The following is a 19,822-nucleotide window of genomic DNA, read 5'->3' as shown; positions in this document are numbered from 1 at the left end:
TTGAAATACCTTGAATAACAACATGAATACAATCTGTTTAATTCTACAGAAAAATACAAAGCAATAAAGCAAAGGCCTGTCACTCATTGTTATTATTAAGTAAGGCTGTATAGTTTCAAGAAGTGGGTTATGAAACAACTGCTTCATATCCGGTTTTGCATGTTATACTATTGCTTTTTTAATAGTTGCAATGATGTCAATGAAAAATAGATAATTAATTATAGGCAAAGAAAGTGACCAGATTTCAAGGTATCTGCGTTGAGAGAAAGATGAGAGAAGAATGATAAAAATAACATTTACATAAAGCCATATGATATTCAAGGCCTTGATTCCTAGGAACACTTGAAGCTATTCCAGGGATGACCTGAGCAGGCTAAGTCTGGCTAGGGCGCCATCTTGGGGACAGCAGGCCTCGTTACCATTCGGGCACTTCAGAACATCACCGGTCTGCAGGATGGACACCAAATAAACTGAAAGTGGAGCCTCACTAAGGTGACATAATATATCCAAACTAATGATTTAATATTATTATGTGTTGTCACCAGAGATATATTCTTGTTTTTGTTTAAAGATCTGTTTTAAGTACAGGCTAAGTCACTACGTCCTTAGCCGATATTCCCTGTGTAGTGTTACCTGAAGCTAACGCACTAGCTAATTAACTACAAGCCAGGTGTGAAGATGTTGACGATTACTATCAAGAGATGTACAAATTGGCATATGTAATCAAAGGTCAACGTTAATATCTAGTTTATTTTGTACAGTGCACGTGTTTAAGGCGTCACTGCATTTTAGTGACCTAGCCGAGGAGAAGCTAGCTAAACCATATAGGCTAAGTGGTATCCTAGTAACCGTGGTGGAAAGTAAAAGTGTACTTACTCAATATACTGTAGTTGAGTACTTTTTTGACATATTTGTAATTGACTTTATCCATTTAATGCTACCTTATACTTCTACCCCACTGCATTTCAGGGGCAGACATTCTAATACCTTTATTTAACACACAGTTATTACCTTCATGTAACAACACATGATAAGCCTATATGGTATAATGTAATACTGTACTACCAATCTACTCAATATTTCAAGTATTGGTCCACATTGACCAACTTAAATCTAAAATGCTTTTACACGTACAAAAACAGTATACAATAACCATAATAATATAATATTGTGAAATGTTCCATTCTGCACATCGAGCACTTTAACTTTTGGTACTTACATTTAGCCGATATTCCTTCTGAACTTTATATTATTTTGAAATGGGCCATTGTGCATAAGGAGTGCTTTCACTTTTTGTACTTTAAGTATATTTAGATGCAAATATGAGCTTGTACTTTTACTTGTAACAGAGTATTCCTACACTCTGGTAGTTCTACTTTGATATACAAGATCTGAGTACTTCTTCCACCTTTGCCTAACAGTCAGTTCAAACTGTTAGCCCATTGAGTTAATACTTTGATGCAGGCTTCACCCACTATACTCCATCCTACATTGTACAAGCATCCTCTGCTTATCATGTCAACACATCTGTGAGCCTTTTTTCACAGCTGGTTCTTCTTTATATATGAAGTCTAATTTCTTTCTTTTGTCCTTTGAGAATCCCTGGGCCGATGTGCACTGAGCTGTTACAAGTTTCCCCACAAGAGGTTGCTGCTGTCTTTAGCTCTGTAGAAGGAGAGGCCACGGAAAATGAGCAGTGCAGACTTTTTCACAGCAGTCAAATCTTATCAATTACAAAAAGCAGAGTGCAATTAACATTATCGCCAAGTGTAATGCATTCCATCTTATGATATTTTAGCTACAGAGACACAATGACTTTCCGGTTCCGGCGCTGCTACGAGCGGCAGCCAGCAACAGTCGCTCGCTCTCCTCAATTTCCCTCGGGATAAATAAAGCTTCTTGAATCTTGAATCTTGAATCATTTTTGTTTTCCACTTCAAACTAATCAATCCACCATAGTGATGTATTTAACCTATACTGCTGTTCGATGTTAGGTAGATAACTCTACCGGTACTTCCATTTAATATTCACAATTTGCATTGAACAAGGACCAGAAACAGCCTTCGGGAGACACACATTTATTGAATAATGCTTTAGATTTTAAGAAATATGAAAAGGATAATCAGCTAATTTGTATGCAGGTAGCATCCGTTACATTTCTTATGGAAGTTTAGATATAGCCTCCATTTTGAACACACTTTGAGAGAAAAAAGAAAATATTATAAAAGCTCTGCTTGCATTTACAATTAATAAACGTCCTCCTTTACTGATGTGCATTTCCTTTTCAAAAGCAAAGCTCTAAGCTGTAATAATAAACTGCCATGTTTCTAAATATAAACATTAGGCAAACAAAAAGAAAACAAGAAGTTCCTAAAATTCTAATAAGTGCAAGAGGACCTTGAACATCTTGCTGAATCATGGTCAAACGATAAATAAAAAACTTAAAGTCACTGTTGCTTTAACAGCGTAATCTTGACTTTGCGGAACCACATTGTTACCGTGAGATCACATCAGTTCAAAGACCAGCGTCAGGCAAATCACATGACTGTACTTCAGTCTGCATTTCCGACCTTGCTGTTAAACCTGGATAGGCCAAAGAGACACTCCATCAAGCCTGTGTTACATTGCCTTTATTTGTTAAGCAGAGTATTAATATTTCCCATAAAAGGTTGCTTGAACTTGAGGGTGGGCACTAGTGAGACTCATGAGGAATACAGCCACAGGCCTTTCTTTGTGTGCACATCTGCTGACTACCCTTACACCAGAGGCCTTCTTCATAGCTGAAACAACAACAGCTGTATACAGATTTCTTGGTAGCTGATATATGTGCAGAGGCTGACTTTTATTTGGGCCTAGCTCCTCTTGCTCTGAGTACTGCGTATGAGCCTGCCTGTGCTGAACAAAAGACAAGCAGCCAGGAAATGCACTAGCCAATCAGCAGCTGCCTTTCATTCTGTCGGCATTTGCGGCCACTCTCGGCGCGCCTTCTATCAGAGCAGTGTGTCGGACAGCTTGGAGAGCCGTGGCTGTGCTCTGAGCAGGGTGAGGGCTGACAGGGCTGTCCTCCATGTTTAAATAAGCATTGACATATCACACAGAGTTTTGTAGCCATGCATCCACAGAGGTAAGCCCTATTTTTATTCTTTCACATCTCTTGATAAGGCACCAGCTACTGTGTGTGTGCCTGGGTAATAATACAGGTTTCTCTGACAGACTGGGGGAGGGGGAAGAGAATTTGTCACCCCACAGCATAGGAGTGGAGCTTTAAAGGAGAGCATAGCATGGTACAGTGTCTGCTAACAGGACGGTAGGGGGTCACAGGTCAAGTGTAAGGTCATTGTACATTCATAAAACCCTGACTTTAACCTGCTTTTTCTTTGTCAAGATCAAAGAGAGGTTTTGTGGCTGGCCCTGGCCTATATGCGGTCAACATGGCAGGCCTGGTGAGGGATCCGGGATGGCAGAGACAGGGAGCACTGCAGAGGGGAGTCCCCAGAGGAATTAACAGATGGTAAACTGACAGCGCAGCAAGTTTAATTTAGGCCTCAGACTGGTGCGAGAGCATGGCAGCAATTGTTTGCCACACCAACGTGGCAATACAAAATTGTAAATGATTCTACGCTTCACACCAAGTTCACCTCACCACAATTACCTCATTTACCTGGCGAATCGCGCTTTGAACAGGCCTAAACCTGTAAGTCGCTCGCTGGTTTTCCAAAATATCTACGGAGTAAATATGCCGTAGCGGATTATTCCTCTCAGGGTTGGAGGAATTGCCTGTGCACTGCCTCCCAGTGTTGTTCTCTGCTACCGAGTGTCAGCCATTTTAGAGAGCTTCCCCTTTCTGTCCCTCTGCTCCAAGCACACTGGGTATTTGTATGTGAGAAAGAAGGAAAGAAGAAGGGAAGGACTTCCTCTGAAAAGGCTCTGCATAGAAACCCTCATCTCATCCAGAGAGAGGCTTGAAATCCTGTTTGAAGGCGGCCAGGTTAGATTCTGTTTATCTTTGTTATCATGTCAGCTTTCTGTGTGCATGAATCAGAAAGGAATGAAATGTACTTATTCATTCTGCCAGTGTATCCAGATTGTCCTTTTATTCCTGAACATTGGATATATCCCAGGTGGAATAGTTAGTCGTTCTTAGTGGATGACAAAGGTTGTGTTTTATATACAACCAAAGGAAATTATGGCCTGTATATAATGACGCACATAATGCTGCTTGACCAGAGTTCAGGAGCATTGAGTGAAACAGCAAATCCCCCCCTCAGTGTTTTGTGAATGGTGCTTGGTAATTCGTCTAATCCCTTCATTCCACTATGTTGTGAGGACTGGGGTAAACCGACACAGACTGTGTGTGTGTGTGTGTTAAATATCCACCCCTTGACCTTCTTGGAACTGCGTAGTTAATGTAGTTGGCCTTGACATTTTGGCCTGGATGTGATGACGGATACTTCTCTTGCACTGAATATAAACCAATGTGCTTCAATTCTGTGCATTTCTTTGTATTCCTGCTCAATGGTGATTAAAAGAAATGCAGAAACTGATCAAACACAAAAAAGATCTCCCAGAAGGACGGGAAAATACATGGCGTCCCTCTTATATGCTTATTCATGTTAATGTCGGCTTACTGGCGCTCACACTCAAGTCTCCAGGCAGGTATTGATTATAAAACAGAATATGTTGAAGAAGCATTGCAGAGAGAGAGAGGGGGAGACAGAGGGAGGGGTTTAGTCCCTCCATGCTTTGTGGTAGGCCTGTGACATTTCCAGTCCTGTCTTTGTGTCCGGCGTCAGGCCTGTGCTGCACATCAACATGCTGGGCCACATTATAAGCCACATGAGGTCTCTTACAGCAGAGTCGACTTGTGCCGTGTGTACGTGCTGTGTGTGTGCACACAGTGGTCAGAGAGAGGGAGAGAGGAGAAGAGAGAGAGAGAGTGAGAGAGAGAGAGAGAGAGAGAGAGTGTTCAAAATGGATGCCAAACAGATACACTGGCTGAGAGCACAGTGAGGGAGGGAATCTGATCCTCTCCCTGTCAAGCCTTTAGAGCGGCATCCTGATGCATGTGTGGCTGCTATATGTCCGTATGGGCTGTAAAGGCAGCGGGAAACTGGGTTTTGAGGAGGTTTTTTAGCAGGAGCAGTCCTCTCTGCATTGCAGCACTGAGGCTGAGGAGAGCGGGGAGAAGGGAGCCCGTGTGGCACACCGAGACGAGCACCCAATCAGGCGCCTCCGTGTGGCGCTCAAGCCAATCGGCAGCCTGCAGCTGAGGTTAAAGATTGACAATTGCAGGAGAGAGCAGCAGGGAGAGAAGGCCTTCTGGGAAACCTGGACCCATCTTTTCCCTCATCCCCCCAACGCCCTGAATAATTGAAAAAGATTAAAGAATAGGCTGAAGAATCTGTGTGAGTAAGGAAAAAAAGGTATGCTGTTCATTTCCTACATTAAAGCATGGATGTTGTGGAGGGGGTGGGTGTGGAGAGGGTTGTGTCAGGAGGTAACAATGTGTCCTCTTAGGGGCTTTGATTTTGATATGTTTTTCTCAGGATGGGCATCATTGATATCCGCCCATGTGACCGTCTTTCTCTTTGTCTTTTGTTGCTGTATTTCCTGGACAGGACAGGATGTTGCTGGCGTTTGTTGTCAGAAGATGTCCAGACAGGTTAGATGAGAAGGCCAGTAAAACCATTTCACTGCACTCCTGTGTGTCTCTGCAGAGGTGCTGCGTTCCTGTCTCCTGCCTAGTGATTGAGGAGCAGGAGGAGTAGCCAAGATTGTTCAAATGGCAGCAGTGTTTTTGTTTTCAGTCTATGTATTTCACAAAACCCAAATGGTGCTTTCCTCGGGAGAAAGCAAAACAGAAATTGGCAAAAAGGAGACAGTGAGGCAGGTGTTTCTGCTGGGGGCGTCAGAGAAAATTGCAACAGTAATAGGCTCGACAATATTGTGCCTGCAAACCAAGGTGAATTATGTTGAGCTGATACTGACAAAACCTGTTGGGTGGATTTTGAAAAAAGGGTGTTTCTCAGCACTAAGTGCGTCTTGAATGTCCAGGAAATGTTTCTCCTCAAACCTGGGGATGTGATTGTGCAATCCATAATGGTATGCTCTCCTTTATTAGGTCACTTGCTCAATGAATATTACATGAGTGTTTTGAAACAACAGGGAAGTCTTTTTTTGTTTCCCTCGCTGGATGTCAGACGCAGATTCTACTGTTCTGTGTGTCATGTTTACTATTTATAGATCTGTGGTTGGTGGAGGAAGGTGGCTGCAGTTTAAGATTGGAGAACGGCCCTGCACGTTGAGCTGTCTTTGCTCGAGTGTTGGTTACCGTTTTACTTTAATTGTGTTTAGATATCAACATTTGAGAGATGTCTGAACTATCGTGTACCTACAGTCCCATTGTAGTGTCTGGCTTGTATAAATCTGGAATTTTGCAGACTCTTTCAGTTGTTTTCATGCGTAGTTCGTCTACTATGCTTAAAACATTCAAATGCGTTTTATTGATATTATGTAACATTCAGCACAGTTCAAATATGTCGTATGTTTTTTTCGGCTGCAGACAGCTCTCGTGAAACAAGAATCTATGAGTCACCTTTAGGTATTTTACTATGCCAAACACAGACACAATTTGTGTGTCATTTATCAGTCAACGCCTTTTTGACGTATGATGTGTCAGAAGTTTGAAAATGTGATTTAATAGGATTTTTTAGAGCGCTTTAAGATAACTCTGTTCACATCCAAGCACCCTCAATCTAACCAGAATGACATCACCATCAAGGGAGCGCACGCCTTTCCCATCGTAGTGAGCGAAGGGAAATATTTCAGGAAGTATGTGACACTGTTTAATTAAAAAACTAATTTAGCATTTAATGTAGCACACAATACTTCGGCGATTTTGGACTTTATCCGACACACAATCAGTGTGTTTTTGATGCTCCAATTTACCTCAAATGGGGAAACTTTTAAACCTAGAAAATAAAATATTTATCAAATAGTTTGAACTTTCAATTGGCCTTCAATGACAGTAGTTCGGGAGGCTTATATACTGTGATGCTGCACGCATTAAAGACGCAGCCATAGTGTACGTCAGTGACAGTAAGTAGTAGGTCAACATCTTAAACCCCAACTTGATTGTAACTCCTAAGAGCAAGTTGTGCTAAGGAACCATTTCAAACCGGTTTTTGACTGAATGATATGAGCACAAGTTATAGTGTGAGAAATCTTCCCCTTTGACGATGCTCTTTCCTGCAATAGTGTGGCAGAGGAAGAGGAGAAAACAGAAATTAAATCAGAAGAAATGGAGATTTCCACACGATCCAAAGGTAAGAACATATACAAGTTGATACTGTAGGTTGGCAAAGCTCTGTTTCTACACTGATGATGCATTGTTGTCTAAAGGGGTTAAGATGTGGCTGTCTTGATTTTATTTAGCATATTATTCAATGCACTGCTTACTGACTCCAACCTGACTGAGTGCAGGGGGAAACATGTGGTGTCATTTGTGGTATTTGTTTCCTGCTCTAAGTAGGCCATCACTGTGCCCTGCTTGGTGTGTGTAATCTCTGACCTCTGTCTGCAGTTTCAGACACAGGATCAGCAGAACGGGTGACCCACAAACGAAAGATGTCGAGTCCCTCTCACTCATCCAACGGTCACTCTTCTGCTGAAACCTCCCCCTGCCCCACCAAAAAGAAGAAGAAACCTGGGGCTGTGAGCGGCAGCAAAGAACAGGTAACGATCACCTGACACAGGATTTAAACCGGCCTCACTCTCATCCTAAAGGGATGAGTGTCTTTTGGTAATCACGCTTACAGACAACTACTCTTCAGATTGATTAATGAAGCTCTTTGATTAAAACACCTCAAACACACAGAGGTTATGCTCTTGTCTTAAAGGATCACTCAAATCACAAACAACATTTAGATTCTTGCCCCTAATGTGAGAAGCTTAAATTTACCCACCATTCATAGAAGTTGTCTGAAACTAAGAGGACTGTTCCCTCCCTCAAACATGGGACTGTGTGATGCTGCCTAAAAAATCCAAAACGTTTCCAATACGATATTTACATTGTTTGTTTGGTGAGCAAGTCCGTGATTAAAGTTGATAAATATTAAGCAATAGTAAACGGATATTTTTGTTATTTAGAGGTACGTTTTACCCGGATGAGCATTACTCCAAATTAGTTTTTGCATTTTTCACACAATTTGTTCAGTTTCACTGTATTTTGTTGTTGTTTTTCAGACGAAAATCTGTTGAAAAACGATACAAATATGAGTTAAAACTGGTGGTTTGAGAAAACATTCACAGCAATGTATTTTAGCATTATTTTGTACCTATACTTTGCAGGAAATGCGTGCGTAGTCAGCTGCTAGTTTTCATTTTCTTCTTCATATTTCTTTCTTATCTGTAGATGCCAGATAAGAAAATCATTTATGGTGAACAAAATCCTGTTAAAGATCAATATAAAACAATTTGCGTGGGTATTGTTTTTGGTGTAACTGCTATATTTACGGGTAAATCAAAAATAAATAATGCTTGCCACATTCCTACCCTTATAGTCAGTGGAGTATTAACGCTGGCTCACTGATACGATCAGCAGCATGGGTGTGGGTACAGATGCTTCTCCTGTTTGATCAGTAATTTCGTACTGGGTCAATATTTAAAGGCCAGGAGAGTTTCACTGATGGGACATGAATGATGTTCTTTTGTTATGCCCGGCTGCCAATAACACATATTAGGTGTGGTTACACTCATCAACACCTGGAAACTCCCCAGCATGATGACAATCTGAACTGTCGGACACTTAGCAGCTGCATTGGGGCAGATGGGAGTGTTTAGTGAGATGTTCAGCATGTAGACATTTATTCTTAAATGAGCTTCTTTTCATTTTGCAGATATTTAAGGTGCCTTAAGATGTCTCCGTTGTTTATCGTTGTTGTACATTTGAATGATTGCACATGTGCTTGAAAGTCTTTTATACACACTGTTTAATTCCAGCTGTTATGAGCCTCACCCCAGACAGGACTAGATGTTCTGATATTATTACTAAATACCATAAGCTGACCTCCTGTGGTCTTCTCCATTGTGGTCTAAATATAGAAGTATTTCAGAATGTGGTGCTTATTACAGAGTTATTTTAAACTGTGTTTTGTAGTTTTATGTTTGGGGTTGTCTTCCACCGGAATACATATTATTGCTGTACATTTTTACGTAGTTGTTCAATCTCATTCAATCCTAATGATGAGGGTATTTTAATACGTTTACTGACATCGAATAAATAATCTGTGCAACTCTAATTTGAACAAATGCTTGTTTTAGTTTTTACTATTTTAGTAAGAATGTCTGCAGTATGAGAAAGTGCATGTTTTACTTCCTTTGATTGTAAAACAGCTCACAAATGCACAGTAGGTAAATGATTGCTGGTAACTTACGATTGGCACATTAAGCTAAACTTTGTAAATGATTAGTGGGAACTGTAACTACTGGAGCCTTAGCCAGTTTAATGGAGGCCGTCCACAGTGGTTATCCTCCTAAACAGTAACGAGCAACTGATAAATATTCAAACCTGTTCTTTCCATCACAATTAAAACATTAAGTGGACTTTTAAAGGGGCCCTGTTAGGCTCATTTTCAGGTTCATATTTGTATTGTGAGGGAACTTTGGGATTTCAGCCTTTGCCTACCATTAACATGCACAAACCCCAAAAAGCACAATAGGACCCCTTTAAATGTCTCATCTTACAAACTAGCAGTGATTGTTCACCACATGTACTTATCATAGCTCACAACAGCAGTCTTCACTTTGGAAATGTTCCTCTACTTGTTGATGCTGTGCATGTGTGCTTGGCTTCTCTAACCTCTGACCTGATTTTGACCTTCCCCAACTTTGTCTTTCTTTTGCCCGCGCTGCAGTCAGAACTAAGACACGGTCCCTTTTACTATGTGAAGCAGCCAGCACTCACCTCAGACCCTGTTGATGTTGTACCGCAGGACGGCAGGAATGACTTCTACTGCTGGCTGTGCCACCGCGAGGGCCAGGTGCTCTGCTGTGAGCTCTGCCCCAGGGTGTACCACGCCAAGTGCCTCAAACTACCCGCAGAGCCAGAGGGGGACTGGTTCTGTCCGGAGTGTGAGGTACTCGCCCAGGAGTGTGTATCGTGTTGGAAGAATGCTCAGACTTTATTTCAGTCTATCCCAGATGAAATATGTGGAGCTAATTTGAATGACTTTTATACTCGTGCTGGATCTGTAACCTATACTACAATGTCAATATATACGTATATAATATGTGTTTATCAGCTTTAAATCTGAATCCATGAAGTAACTAACGCTGTCAGATAATTATAGAGAAGTCATAAATACAATATTGGCTCCATAACTGTAGTGAAATAGAAGTATAAAGTACATGGTAATAGCATATAAGTTCAAGTACCTACAAATGTACTTAGAATACTTGAGTAATTGTACCTCATTACATTTCACCGCTGGTATTACGTATAGGGTAAGGATGCTGAAAACCACATTTTAAAGCCTTGAGTCAAAGTCTGATGAAAAAGCAGTATGTTTGGACGCCAGTGATGAAAGTTTTCCTCTCGATGTCTTTCAGAAAATTACAGTTGCTGAGTGTATAGAGACTCAGAGCAAAGCCATGATGATGCTCACTATAGAGCAGCTGTCATACCTACTAAAGTTTGCCCTTCAGAAGATGAAGCAGCCAGGTGTAAGTACTCCCTCTATGTTCATAATTCATGCTACCAAACTGATTACGTTATGTCTAATGACAGATGTGGTATACAGTATATTCTCATGTCTGCCTTCTTCTAATTCTACATTCAGATTTATCACTTAGGCCCTGTGTCCACATAGTGCTTTTCTTTAAGCAGAAAGAGGCTGGCAGGCTAAGAGCCGGCTCCCAGCGTTTCATCGGAAAAGCTTGTTCCATGACAGCGATATCTTAACTAGGTATGACCACTTTTGTAAGACTCACTAGCTTTGCCTCCTTGACTTTCCTTATCAATTTGGGCAGTGACCGGAATTCGCTTTCTTTTAATTTATCTTAATTAACTTGTCATTGCTCAGTCTGACAGCTGTGGAGCGAGGAGGATGAAGGCGTTAAGGCGATAAAAGTCTCACACAACTGGCAGCAAAATCCACTGTCCACTGGTCCGTTTGCTAAGGTAGTTTTTGGCAGAATACAATCTTCTCTTCCAGTTTCTGGAGTTACGTCACCAGCAGACTAATATTTTCAACTACAAGCAGTGGCATCACTACGCTGGGTGCAGCACTTTTCCTCGAGGCAACCGTACACCTGTGTGAAAACAATTGAAAAAAGAACCTGGTGCTCAGGAAAAGGCGCTATATGGACACAGGCCCGTAGATATTGGCACGTGTTGTTTTCTGGACAGAATTTAATTTTTAGATTGCTTATCTACCCATCATATTCCCCTCAGTCGTGCCAGATGTAAAGATCTGCAGCCTGACCTACTACCTGTCCACATATCAGTCCAGCATGATTATATATGATTACTTTGCATGTGCAATATTTCTTATAACAAAACTAACAATCATAGTGATTGTACTCTAACGGGCCTGTCATGGCTGGAAACCATGAACATGCTAGCTGGTGGTGAGGATACAGCTGCCCCCTCTCACTCTCTTTCAGGATCATCCCCGCTTGTCATCTCGCACCCCCCATGCAGCTTCCACGCAGAGAAAGACTTTTAATTGGGTAATCAATTACACCACTAACAAGACCCCGTCATGATTTCTTCCTCCACTGGTTTTCCTCCTTTTGTTTGAAGCAGCTTTTAGATTTGTTTGAGTAGTAGCATGTGTGGTAGAGGGGAAAGTTGAGCAGTGAGAGTTTCCTTCATTCTCTTCTCTGTTTATCCACTTCTATAGACTGAACCCTTCCAGAAACCTGTCTCTCTTGAACAACATCCCGATTACGCCGAGTACATTTTTCACCCTATGGATCTTTGCACTCTTGAGAAGGTAACCCCACAAGCTGTTACACATCACTCTCTTCGATAATATGAATGTAGCAATGTTAAAAAGTTTTGTCAGTCGGGCTCCATCTTTCCTTTTTGCATCGCAGAATATTAAAAAGAAAATGTATGGCTGCACAGAGGCCTTCTTGGCAGATGCAAAATGGATTTTGCACAACTGTATTATATACAATGGAGGTATGTTTCATTGTGTGGAAACCATATTTAAAGGGGCCCTGTTATGCTTACTTTCAGGTTCATATTTCTATTTTGTGCGTCCACTGTCTCCATGCTTTAATGTTTAAAGAGCTCTTTATTTTTCTCATACTGCCTGTGCTGCAGCTCCAATTTTCACCCTCTGTCTGATACCAGAGCCCAGCCTGCTCTGATTGGTTAACTGGACCTGCTCTGTTTTGATTAGTCATCTGCTAAGAGATGTCCCGCCTCTTAGGCTGTCACATATTGTTACATAGTGATGTCAATATGATTCGGAAGTAAACAAAGGAGTCCATTCGAGGCGTTTCGGCAGGAGGGGGGTGTATGAACACACTGAAGGAACAGTTAACCCCAAAAAGCGTAAAAGGGCCTCTTTAATAAGAAGATAAATATACAATGTCATGAATTAGTCTAATTGATTTTCAGTTTTTAATTGCAATTCTCACAAAATATTTAATTTGGTTATTAAAGTTTTGTTAAACAATAATCTGCTGTTATATTCAGTAATGAATCAGTGTGTATTTGAATTGTGTAACATAAATGTGTATTTTCTTTTCTCCAGGCAATCACAAACTCACGGCTACAGCTAAAGTTATCGTAAAAATCTGTGAACACGAGGTGAGTTGTCTGAAAATACTAGTATTTTTGATCTAAAGACACTAGACATGATATGACATGCTGAAACTTAATTCCATTTGTCTTCTGTTCAATTATAGATGAACGAGATTGAAGTCTGTCCTGAGTGCTACCTGTCTGCTTGCCAAAAGAGAGACAACTGGTTCTGTGAGCCTTGTGTAAGCTAGTTGAGTGACTTAAAGTTTCTGACTCCACCAGATTCTTTAGCTTTTCAAACCTAAATCACTGGAATACACCAACTTAGTCCCAGTGTTTATGTTTGTCTGCAGAGTAACCCGCACCCTCTAGTGTGGGCCAAACTGAAAGGATTTCCATTCTGGCCTGCTAAAGCTCTGCGGGACAAAGACGGACAAGTGGATGCTCGCTTTTTTGGACAGCATGACAGGTATCAGCCTTTCAGTTACTCGGTTACTTTAACACATGTCAAGCTGTGTTTCTGATTTAAGTTTTCATCCTTCAGGGCTTGGGTTCCTTTAAACAATTGCTACCTCATGTCCAAAGAGATTCCCTTCTCTGTGAAGAAGACTAAGAGCATCTTCAACAGTGCCATGCAAGAGATGGAGGTCTACGTGGAGAACATGAGGAAGAAGTTTGGAGTGTTTAATTATGCCCCCTTCAGGACACCATACACTCCTGACAACAACTTCCAGATGCTGCTGGATCCCTCCAACCCCTCATCCGCCCCGATCAAATCTGAGAAACAGGAGAAGATCAAACTGAGCTTTGATATGACGGCATCACCCAAGATCTCCTTAGCCAGGACCATGTTGTCTGCTGCTGTGGTGGTGGGAGGTGGCACAGCAGGGCGACGGCTCCCCCTCGCTGACATGCCTCGATCTCCCATGAGCACCAACTCCTCGGCCCATACCGGTTCGGATGCGGAGCAGGAGACAGCGGACAAGTCCCAGACAAAAGCTCCAAACAGCCAGTACAGTACCGGGGAAGAATCTATGGACTGTACAGGTACTTTACCCCGTGCATCAGTGTTGTTGCAACAGGTTTGTTACGTCTTATGAAGGGAGACTAACATGATGTGTCTCTGAACAGCATCCCCTGCCCATCCTCGACCGTGTCCTGCAGGCACATCCTTGGACAGCCCTAAACCATTCCACTCCCCAGCTCCCAGTGTCAAGCAGGAGAAGACGCCGCCCCCAGGAAGCATTCTGAACCTCAATCTAGGTGAATATCTTATGGCAATTATAAATAATAGAGTATTTAAAGATGTTTGTTCTCTGTGAGCAAAGCATTGTGAAAGATTCTGCCTTTCAGTGGTGCAGATATTTAGGCTGAAACCTTTCAGACCAATATGCTCTTGTCCCACCAATGTGTATATGCTCGTTTGATGAAAGCACTTCCCAAACCATTGTTTTTACTGGTTGCATGATGATGATGCTGGGTGTGGGTATTATTCATTTAAAATATTAAAATAATTTATTTAAAATGAATATAGGCAGTGTGTGCTGATCAGCCTTTTGAGTCTGTTAGCATTTATATATTCATTTAGGAGATTAAATAATATGCTCGATCTGTTTAAGAGTAGGTGGAATTTCACACCTCAAGAGACATTTCTGTTTGGAATAATGTCATGTTGTATTGTTCTAGATCGGAGTAAAGCAGAAATGGACCTAAAGGAGCTCAGTGAAACGGTTCAGCAGAAACAAGGAGCCACACCGGTCCTCACCTCGCCAAAAAGACAGATCAAGAGCCGTTTCCAGCTCAACTTGGACAAAACCATAGAGAGTTGCAAGGCACAACTGGGTCAGTAGGGTATGCATTGAATAAAAAAAGCGAGTTCTGTTAGTCAGCAGAAGCATTGTAAGTAGCTGAACATAGCGTTGTGATATATCCCTCCTTCTTTGTTCTGCAGGAATCGATGAGATCTCCGTTGATGTGTATAAAAGTGTGGAGCACAGTGACTCAGAAGACTCCGATAAGTCTGACTCCAGTGACAGTGAGTACGCCAGTGATGAGGAGCAAAAGACCAAGGACGGTCAGAATACAGCCTCCAATGACGATACCCAGAAGGAGCCTACAAAAAGTAAAAGCAAAGACCAACCTTCTGCAAGCCAAGATAAGGAGGGTAAAGCCGATTCGTTCGAGGCATCAGACACAACAGCAGGCGATGCCAGTGCAACTGCATCAGATGCTCCGAATAGAGAAAAAACGAGGGCAGATTCTGAAAAAAAGAGCCCTGAGAAGACCAAAGCAACTCCACTATCACCTCCTCTCAGGGAGAAGGTGCAGGCGAAGGAAGAAGCAAAACAGCCGGTGGAGGACTCTGACTCCGAGAGGGAGCTGGTTATCGACCTCGGAGAGGAACAGGGAGGCAAGGACAGGAAGAGGAGCAGGAAAGACCACACATCCATTAGAGAGTCATCTGCTGGTAAGTCTGAAAGTGAGGGTGATTATTTTTAGCACGTGTGACATGTAGAATCATAATCTTTGTTTGTGGTTCCCTGGTAGGTAAAGCCCTGACCCCATCGACACCGTCTCAAAACAGCACAGCTCCCTCTACACCCTCCAGTGTTTCCACACAGTCACCCATGGCCATCCCTGTCACCATGGTCTCCTTCACTGCTCCCTCTCCCGCAACCATAAGCCTCGCGCCCGTGTCCAGTGCCACCGCAACACCCCCTTCTTCTTCCTCCTCCTCCTCCCCAGCCTCCAACACGCCTGCTTTGAAGAAACAGCGTCCTCTGCTGCCCAGAGAGTCGGTGCCGGTGGTGCAGAGAGCTGTGGTGTGGAATCCCACCGCCAAATTTCAGACCTCCTCGCAGAAGTGGCACATGCAGAAGGTGCAGCGTCAGCAACAGAACCAGCAACCTGTGGCCACCATGCAGATAGAGGCGTCGTCTCCAAAGCAAGGCCAGGCTCAAGCACCGGCACAGGCCACAGGGAACGGCTCCACAGCAGTATCATCATCTTCATCATCATCATCTTCATCACCGAAGTCTTCACAAAGCACACGCTATCAGACCAGACAGGCTGTTAAAGGTAGATAAATACTATTCGAGTTTGACCAATTTATTCTCTGCAGCAGGTGTTCCCTATATAGTTTCCATTGGAGGGCCGAAACAGAAATGTATTGATGGTATCCCATATTCCCCTAATTAATGTGTGTGCGAGTCCTCCTTAACTCACATATGCCAACAACTAACTTCCTAAGTGCAAACTGTCATTCTTCCCGCCAAACTTAGAGTATGAAAGATACGAATAAGCGAGCATTCAAATGTTAAGAAAATGTTTCCTTTTTTTTAAACGTGATATTTGTGCCTCACCTTGGCAGCCTTTTTTTACAGTACCAAATGATTTTCACCATAATGATGTTTCTGAAATAAAGTGTTTATTTAATTCCAGCTGTCCAACAAAAAGACTCTCCCCTCAGCACATCCACAACGGCGGTCACCCTGGTTACCAGTAGTCCAGCTTCTGTTGCCATGATGGCAGCATCAAGCTTAGGAACAGCTGCCACCTCTTCACCAGTCTCCACAGATGTGTATATCCCAACTGCCTCAGCGGATGTAGCTGCAGACATTGCCAAGTACACAAATAAAGTTAGTATAATTTTCAGTTTATATTTGCCACATGCACTGGACTTTAGCCCTAAATAATGGTTTATTAAAGAGGAAGTTGCTTTATTTGCCGGGGTGAGGTGTATGTATATGCCTGGTGTCTAATCCAAGTAATACCAGTTCTTCCTATCACTCAAACTACATATTTCGGACTTCCACACACATTTGGACTTCAAGATGACAAGAAAAATAAACGAGATAAGAGTTGGTAGTTGACTGCACAATTTATAATTTGCGCAATTGTAGGTTTAAAAAAATACCTCTTTGTTGTTAACAAAAAGGTGCAATAATTATGGTCTATTTATAGAGGATATTCATATTTACTGTTTAAAAACACGAAAGCTATAGCCTTCAAAATCTCTAAATAAAGTATTCAATAACAAATTCGTATAAATGTGTACCGTCGTAAATATTGAAACAAGGTGTGTTCAAAAGGTCCGGGATAATTCTGCCCTCAGTCCACAATAACATGATTGGTACAGCTATAAGTTAGACATTCCGAGCTTTCAAAGGCACCTGAACGCCCCTCGACAACTTCCACATATCGAACATTCTACACGATTATAAACTGTTGCATTGTACATCTACGTTCTGACATACATCTACGTTCTCTGCAAATAATCTCACCAAAGCATATGTTGTTCTTGTGACTGCAGACATTAGTCAGTTAAATTATAATTATGAAACTGGGCATGCCTGTGAGTCAGTGGCAGGTGGCGGGAGCATGGGAGGGAGGGGACAGCAGCCATCTTGGTGACGTTTGTCTGTGGTAGACTAGTGAAGGCTCTGGCTGTTTGGGGCCCTCTGGTGGATGAATCAAAGTACTGCAATAAGGCTGATCGTTGAAGTCGTCAGAAAATGTAGTGGCTTAACCAGTAATTTATGAATATTAATCAAAATGCATTATGTTCTTAATATGTCTTTGTTTTTGTGAGATGTATTTATTAATGTTATTGGCAACATGGCTTTAAGGAAATACATAGGGTTATAAATTAAAATCTACAAAGGTATGCCTACACAACATTAATATCCCTTACCTTTTGAAATTAAACCAAAGCTGGAAAGGGCTCATGATAAGAGAGTGAAGTTGTAAATTTAGAAAAAAATACTTGAAAATTCTCTAAACCTCTCTTAATTTGTGACGGTCAGGACATTTTTTTACTCCCAAATTATGGTTTTAATAAAAATGTTGATTTTTTTTTTACCTACAAAATCCATTGATTTACTTTTTTTTTTTCTTGAATTACTCTTCAAATTATAATGTTTACTCTTTTATAGATAATGGATGCAATCAAAGGTACAATGACTGAAATCTACAATGACCTTTCTAAGAGTACTTCAGGGAATACAATAGCAGAGGTAAGTGACCACTACTTAGATCCTAACATTGGCTTTGCCTTTGGCCCTTTACATACCCTAACCCCTGTTTTTGTTTTCTAACCAGATAAGGAGACTAAGAATCGAAATAGAAAAATTACAGTGGCTGCATCAACAAGAGTTGTCAGAAATGAAGCACAATCTTGGTGAGGACCAATGCATGTAGCCATTTCCCCCGAAAACTGTGTAATGTGTTTTACTTCAGTTTATGTGTACTTCAATGCAGAGCTTACAATGGCAGAAATGAGGCAAAGTCTGGAACAGGAGAGAGAGCGTCTGGTGACTGAGGTGAAGAAACAGATGGAGCAGGAGAAGCAGCAAGCAGTGGACGAGACGAAGAAGAAACAGTGGTGTGCTAACTGCAGGAAGGAGGCCATCTTTTACTGCTGCTGGAACACCAGCTACTGTGATTACCCCTGTCAGCAGGCCCACTGGCCCGAACACATGAAGTCCTGCACGCAGTCAGGTAACAGGACGTCCCAGCGCCCTCACTGTATTACATCAATATGGGTTATAGCCACATCACATATTAAATCTTGCATCATCTTTGTGTCATTCCTTACACTCCATACCAGCAGCCCTTACACATTCCTCTGACTGTTCTTCACATTTCTGCACAAGACTTCCTCTTTATAAGTGCACAGCTCTTCCACTTAAATTCTAATACACTTCACACATTTGAGTAACTTGTCCTATTCTGTTTTACGTTCTTATTTATTGTACAACAAATTCATTTTACTTTATTATACTTGTTACAATACTTTGTATAAGTTTCTATATTTGCTCTTATTTAACAATCATTTCATCTTCCTTTGGTGATGTATGCATGAGTAAACATCAACTAAAATTCCTTGTTTGTGTAAACCCTACTTGAGAATGAACCTGATTCTGAATCAGTCGATGACATTAACCCAAGTATTTTTCACAAGGCTGCTCATATCCCTGTCACAGTAGACCTGACATTTTCATATATATAATGTATGTTCTTTCCTCACTTTTGGTCTATTTTAGCCACAGCCCCACAGCAAGAACCTGAGGCTGAGTCGACAGCAGAGCTCCCAAACAAAGGTTTAGGGCAGGCTGGCAGCGGCCCGAGCACTCTGAGAGAAACGCCGGTCTCCGCACCATCAGACAAAGACTGTGACATGGAAAAGGGCACTGACACCGTTGCTGTCACTTTGTCCTAAACGAGATTTCAATACTTGAAAATGTAAATGTGTGTAGATATTTCTTTTCCACTATAAAGATATGTCGATGTAAATTTCTCTGTTCAAGCGACTGTTGAGGGTGCAATCTTAATTTCTTTTTGATATATAAATATATATCTATATTTGTGTTTGCCTTTTAAGGCTCACATATCCCAGTGCACAGTGGTCCTTACATTTTAATTGTGGAAACAAGACAAGACTGAGAGCAGATAGTTGTCAACCACTAAAGTGGGCAGTCTAAAAAATGTATACTGCACATTCATGCACTCCTTTACCGACTTTAGAGAGCTGTCAGCATACAGACCTTAAGAGCATGCCTGAGTGTCGCAAAACATACACATAGTGTCAAACTGCAAAAATGTTACCCATGCTAATGGACAACCCAGAGTTAGATTACACTGTTGACAGAAACGTCTGTACATTTTTTATTTTGTATTCTATGTTAATTTATTTGTTATTCTATTGTTGCCTGCTGTAAACTGCAAAGAAACTAACAAATACAAACATTTTAAACAAGCTGTTTCAATGTTTACATTGCAATCCGTTAGCGTAGTTTTAGCTATAGTGTGAAAATACATTCTTAAACTCAACTCAAGAGAATACCATCTGGTAAATAATAGTTGGTCACACAAAGTGCCATCTTAAGTTTATTTTATAGTTGTCTTGGAGGAACTGTTCATGTGATGGATTGAACTTGAAAGCTTAAATTTTCATTTTGATTGGAGCATCAAATACAGACTTATGTGTAGACAAAATTCTGCAATACTGTATCAAATATCAGAAAGAGCTAGAAATAGAAGACAGTGTGTTTTCTTCTGCGATTT

At 41.5% G+C, this 19,822-nt stretch overlaps 1 protein-coding gene across 13 annotated transcripts; it reads left to right on the top strand.

Moving 5' to 3' along the window:
* Positions 1-429: 429 nt before the first annotated feature.
* Positions 430-19,514, top strand: zmynd8 (zinc finger, MYND-type containing 8). 13 transcript variants are annotated; one of them, XM_063910934.1, is made up of 23 exons: positions 3,032-3,124; positions 3,214-3,284; positions 3,386-3,511; positions 7,258-7,325; positions 7,583-7,734; positions 9,915-10,136; positions 10,609-10,722; positions 11,623-11,730; positions 11,904-11,996; positions 12,100-12,187; positions 12,768-12,823; positions 12,922-12,999; positions 13,111-13,226; positions 13,302-13,804; positions 13,889-14,020; positions 14,444-14,599; positions 14,709-15,224; positions 15,305-15,835; positions 16,199-16,395; positions 17,692-17,772; positions 17,858-17,936; positions 18,017-18,256; positions 18,802-19,514. In XM_063910934.1, the coding sequence occupies exons 3-23, from the start codon at positions 3,432-3,434 to the stop codon at positions 18,975-18,977; spliced, it is 3,786 nt and encodes a 1,261-aa protein (XP_063767004.1). In that variant the 5' UTR covers positions 3,032-3,124; positions 3,214-3,284; positions 3,386-3,431; the 3' UTR covers positions 18,978-19,514. The 13 variants fall into 13 exon arrangements, with proteins under 13 accessions (XP_063767012.1, XP_063767009.1, XP_063767008.1 ...); XM_063910936.1 differs by having other exon boundaries at positions 3,069-3,124; positions 3,214-3,307; positions 9,993-10,136; XM_063910931.1 differs by having other exon boundaries at positions 3,076-3,124; positions 3,214-3,307.
* The last annotated feature ends 308 nt before the right edge of the window (positions 19,515-19,822 follow it).

This window comes from Eleginops maclovinus, chromosome 20 (assembly GCF_036324505.1).
Source record: "Eleginops maclovinus isolate JMC-PN-2008 ecotype Puerto Natales chromosome 20, JC_Emac_rtc_rv5, whole genome shotgun sequence".
NCBI classification, from domain to species: domain Eukaryota; kingdom Metazoa; phylum Chordata; class Actinopteri; order Perciformes; family Eleginopidae; genus Eleginops; species Eleginops maclovinus.
This window is presented reverse-complemented; position numbering and strand designations above follow the sequence as displayed.

What these genes read in the sequence shown, in the direction of transcription:
- zmynd8 (XM_063910931.1), top strand. Translation starts at nt 3,282, where the DNA reads ATGGTACAGTGTCTGCTAACAGGACG. An exon ending in GAGTTGCAAGGCACAACTGG is followed by an intron (nt 14,600 to 14,708) that starts GTCAGTAGGGTA and finishes TTTGTTCTGCAG; the next exon opens with GAATCGATGAGATCTCCGTT. An exon ending in GACCAGACAGGCTGTTAAAG is followed by an intron (nt 15,836 to 16,198) that starts GTAGATAAATAC and finishes ATTTAATTCCAG; the next exon opens with CTGTCCAACAAAAAGACTCT.